At 39.6% G+C, this 5,000-nt stretch overlaps 1 protein-coding gene across 2 annotated transcripts in view; it reads left to right on the top strand.

Annotated features, from left to right (window-relative positions):
* Positions 1-5,000, top strand: part of phip (PHIP subunit of CUL4-Ring ligase complex) — a 59,055-nt gene that overhangs the window by 22,476 nt on the left and 31,579 nt on the right. For both annotated transcript variants that reach the window (XM_080833613.1, XM_080833614.1), the window contains exons 11-15: positions 803-903; positions 1,498-1,538; positions 3,214-3,312; positions 4,638-4,794; positions 4,995-5,000. The exon at positions 4,995-5,000 is cut by the window's right edge and continues 129 nt beyond it. In XM_080833613.1, coding sequence (XP_080689739.1) covers positions 803-903; positions 1,498-1,538; positions 3,214-3,312; positions 4,638-4,794; positions 4,995-5,000 — 404 coding nt within the window. The remainder of the gene's footprint in view (positions 1-802; positions 904-1,497; positions 1,539-3,213; positions 3,313-4,637; positions 4,795-4,994) is intronic.

Genomic DNA, 5,000 nt, shown 5'->3' on the forward strand with positions numbered 1-5,000 from the left:
TAACATTTTAAAAGTTTTAGTTAACTCCGAGGACATCAAAGATAAATTGCATTAACCCATTACACAGGTTTGCTCCTGCGTCCTTGCTAATACAGAAATGTGTAGGCCTAATGCGCCACTCTTGCAATAAAGGGAATGTGATATTTTTGGGCAGATAAAGAAATCAGACTTGGGCAATGGTGGTTTGTGATTGGCACATTCTAATGTTACTTTTCAGAGTAGAATATTTCGCCACGCCTCAGTGGAGAATTGCATTTAGTGTAGACAACCCATCTGGGCAGGATATGCCGTTTCCACCGGCCGGTATCGTCCATAAAATAGTTTTTTTTAGTCTTTAAAAAAAAAAAACTATTTGATTGAGTGGCCATCGACTTTGTGTTTTTCGCTGCTCAGATTGCAGATGACACAGTTGTTCTAGAGATCTGATTATTGATAATGGGCCTGCTGTGCACCTTTATTTGAGTGTTTATTTGACCTATATGTCTAGTGTATTGATAATAGACGGTAGGACTGATTGTTAACTTAAAGCAATTTAAATTAACCCAAGTTGTGGTTCTTGATGATCCATTGTTGGGCTATTGGCCATAATGATGAGGTATTTATAATGGACCTGATGATATTGATAACTGATTTGTTGTGTGTTTTCAGGTGGTAATTGGTTAAGCTATGTCAGTGGTTATTGATAAATTCATTGGATGAGCTATTACAGTGGTTACTGGTTAACGTTTCAAAAAGTAATTGCTGATAAATCGGTTGAGCTGTGACAGTAGTGCTCGATAACTGATTGGTTGTGTGTTTTCAGGTGGGATGTTTTTAGCCACGGGCAGCACGGATCACATCATCAGAGTGTATTACTTTGGATCCGGACAGCCTGAGAAGATTGCTGAGCTGGAGTCTCACACTGTAAGTGTGTGTGTGTGTGTGTGTGTGTGTGTGTAACTGTTTCTACATATGTGCTTGTGCACGTGTGTGTGTGAGTGTGTGCATCTGTGCATATGTGTGTGTGTGTGTGTGTGTGTGTATATAAAGCTAGAGTAAAAGACTGTCAGATGTCACTATCATCCCTGAGCCAGATTCTGTCTTTCTATTTTCTGTTGCGCTGATTCACCATCTGCACGTCTCTTACTCACTCTCTTTTCTCTTTGATTAAGTCTGCTCACTGTGTCATTTCACAAAGTTGTCCTTAGCTTGTGTGCGTGTGTATGTGTGTGTGTGTGCTTGTGTGTGTGGGTGTGTGTGCTCCCCCCCCCCTTTTCTCTTCATCTATATCTTGCTCCCTCTGTCTTTTTTAATATCTTTGTCTTTTAGTCTCAAATAAAAATAATCAAAATGTGTTTTATTGTCATTATGATTATCGTGCTGCACTTTTACCAAAGTAAAGCAAGGACTTTTTGTAGTGATGACAATTCAAATTAGTAAATTATCAATTAAAAACTACATATTCTTTAAGTGCCTGTTCAACTTTTTTAATACTCTCCAATACTCTTTATTTGTCAGGATAAAGTGGACAGTATACAGTTTTCCCATTGCGGGGACAGGTAAGGCAGCAATAACTTTTTGTGTTTTTGAGAAAGTGTGAGAGTGTGTGTATGTGTATGTGCCTGTGTGTATGTGTGCGTGCGTGTGGGTGTGTGTGTGTGTGTGTGTGTGTGTAGGAGTCAGCCAGCCATTGAAATACCTTTTAACGGCTTGTGAAAACGTGTAGGCTACAGTGTTTTTATCCCACGCTGGGTTCTGACAGAAAATCATTTAAGGGTGTGTGTCTGTGTGATTACTCATAGTTATTATGGAATATTCTGGTTTGGCCCACAGTGTTGAATACCAGACGTTATTCACCATGAATGTGTTGTGCCATGGGTGGAGAAGTTATACATGTGAAGTGAGATTGTGTGTGTTTCTGTGTGTGTGTGTGTGTGTGTGTGTGTGTGTGTGTGTGTGTGTGTGTGTGTGACAGAGAGGGAATTGATGTACCAGTTCATAACTGGATGAATAGAACCTAAGGGTATTATTATGAGCTGATGTTGTAGGTAGAACAGAAAAATTGCCAACACCTGCAAACTCCCACACACACACACACACACTCAGACACTGCTTTGTTCCCGTTGGCCTGAGCTGAGATAAAGAACAGCAGTAGCTGAAGGATGCAGACTTTTATCATTTTTTTTTTTTTTTTTTTTAAAGCTGCACGGAAATCCCCTAACTTCTCTGTGTATAATGAGATACTGTGTGTGTGTGTGTGGGTAATAGAGAGAGAGAGAGAGAGAGAATGAAACAGATGAGGCCAAGAGAGAGAGAAAGAAAAGGAGAGAGATGGAGAGATTGAGAAAATTAGCAAGTGAAGCAGTGAAAGGGGGAGACAGAGAGGGAGAGATGGAGAGGGAAAACAAGTGACAGAAAAAAGCGCCCGAGAGAGAGCTAGCGATAAAGGCAGAGATGTGTTGAAGAGAAAGAGTGAGAGATGGAGATGGAGATAGGTAGAGAGGGAGGGAGAGAAATAGAAACACTTGTTAGTGAGAAGACAAAAATGTGGTAACAAGAGGATGTGGACAAACACAGAAATAAACACATTCCCTGTCTCTCTCTCTCTCTCTCTCTCTCTCTCTCTTTATTTATATCTCTCTCTATCTATCTTTCGCTCTCTCTCTCTCACTTTCCTTCTCTCTCTTCCTCTCTCTCTCTCTCTCTCTCTCTTCCTCCCTTAATATGCAATAACTGCAAACAACCACAACGTGGTAGACATCCACATGACTGATAAAACTATATGGTTTGACCCACACGACTCACTCACAGTCCCAGTGCTGTTATTTAGCCTAACGCACACGGAGAACTGAGTCACATTTCTTATTAGACACGTTTATCAGGCTCAGAAGGATCATGTGACCTGTGGACTCCATAGAGTCATTATCCCTCTTTATGAGAGCACTATGTGTGTTTGTGTGTGTGTGTTGTAGTAGTAGTAGTAGTTAGTGTGGATGTGTGTGTCCTCTACCTTCCGTTGTTACCATGTGGCTCTCTTGTAGGGAGCCGTGTAGTGTGGTTGTGTGTGAGCGTCTGTGTGTTCTTCAGGATGCCTGATTATGATATCATTTTGTGGGCACAAAAGTTTGTAAGAGCTGTGATGAGCGTGTACATAATGTAACTTACAAATGTGGATAGCGTTTAAGGATTGTTCTGTGTGTGTGTGTGTGTGTGTGTGTGTGTGTGTGTGTGTAGGTTTGTGAGTGGAAGCAGGGACGGCACAGCTCGCATCTGGCAGCTGCAGCAGCAAGAATGGAGAAGCATCCTACTAGACATGGCCACCAAACTACCAGGGTACTAAACACACACACAATGATACACCAACTCACACTCACATACATACAAACACACACACAATTTCACATTTACTTTTATACCATTTATCATGATTTTAGTAATCCAAGAAGCCTATCGGAACATCAGCTTCTTATACGATGTGGATCATTATTTTACTCAATGTATTGCTCTTGCTGCTTGCTTTTATTGATTTTATATAATTAACTTTGAACTGCAACTCTTGTACGAAATGTGCTATATAAATAAAGTCTTACTTACTAACTTACTTACATATACCAGATGACAAATCAATGAGATCAAAAATTAGGTGAATGAGGATTTTTTTGTAATGTTTTATAATTTTTTCTTTTTTTTTTGGTTCTTATGTCTTCATTTCGTAAAATGACAGAAAAACACTCATTTAATTTTAGAAATACTTAGAATTTCGGAGAACGTTCACAAACATACTATGGTCATCTCATCCATACTAAAATGGTTTTGAAATTAAGTTGAAATAAAATGGCATGCCTTGGTTTGAACCTTTGAACTCAACAATCAACTTAACAGTAATCATGAGTAATCATGTTCTCTTGTTAAAAGAAAACTGAACAGGAAACATGATCATTCAAAATGTGTTGACCTTTCAAATAACCGTTCAGTAGGCCTGTACACAAAGGTAGGAACAGGCTTTTATTTTGAAATGCCATATCTGTGCATGACAAATGGCAACAGTTGGATGCACCAGTATGAGTTTAATATATACAATTTCACTACTGAATAGAAGGCAGAATGATATTAAGAGTAAGTAGTTTTAATGTGATAACAACTCTAGATCCAGCTGTGTTGTGAATGTCAAGCCAATGTCTCATACCAAACTAACTTCACTGCGGTCGTCAATCTATTACACATCTGACGCCGAATGGGACATTAAGCAGTGGCAGTGGTTGAGACAGGAATCGCGAAAAACTGCAGTGACTGATAGAGACACACAGAAAGAGAGGGAGACTGTCACTCATGCGTACTTCTCACACACACATACACATAATCAAACACTCACATGCAGACTTGCTATGTGTGTGTGTGAATGTGTGTTTGACAGAATTCCTCTTTCGCCTGCTTAAAACTAGGTCAGACACGCCACTGCCGATGAAAGATTAATTTATCACCCCCCTTTCTTTTCTCTTATCCCCATCCCTCCATTCTCCATTTTTTTTTCTTTCCTTTTCTCCCCTATTTTACTTTTTTTCTCCCCTCTCTTGTTCTTTCCCTCTCACTATCTTTCTCCTCTATTTTGCCCCGTTTCTCTCTCTCTCTCTCACTCTCTCTTTCTATTACCCACACAGCAAATTCAACCCTCCTCCTGTGGAGGACAAAGTCACCAAACTCAAAGTTACCATGGTAGCCTGGGATCGCTATGACAACACAGTCATCACGGCTGCCAACAACCTGACGCTGAAAGTGTGGAACTCCTGCACCGGCAATCTGATTCACATACTAATGGTGAGTTATGTGTCTTTAAATATAACAGTATTTCTTGTAGCTTCATTTTATTGTCAGTTTTTGTAGATAGATAGAGAACTTTATTCGTAAATGTCATTAATGTATTAAAAGAATATGGGTTTTGTTACTGTGTCTATGTTTTAGATAAAGATTACTTGAAAATGTATTGATTATGGACTATTGATTGGCAATGGGTGTAGGGCCAT

Source organism: Sprattus sprattus, assembly GCF_963457725.1.
Source record: "Sprattus sprattus genome assembly, chromosome: 2".
NCBI classification, from domain to species: Eukaryota; Metazoa; Chordata; class Actinopteri; order Clupeiformes; family Clupeidae; genus Sprattus; species Sprattus sprattus.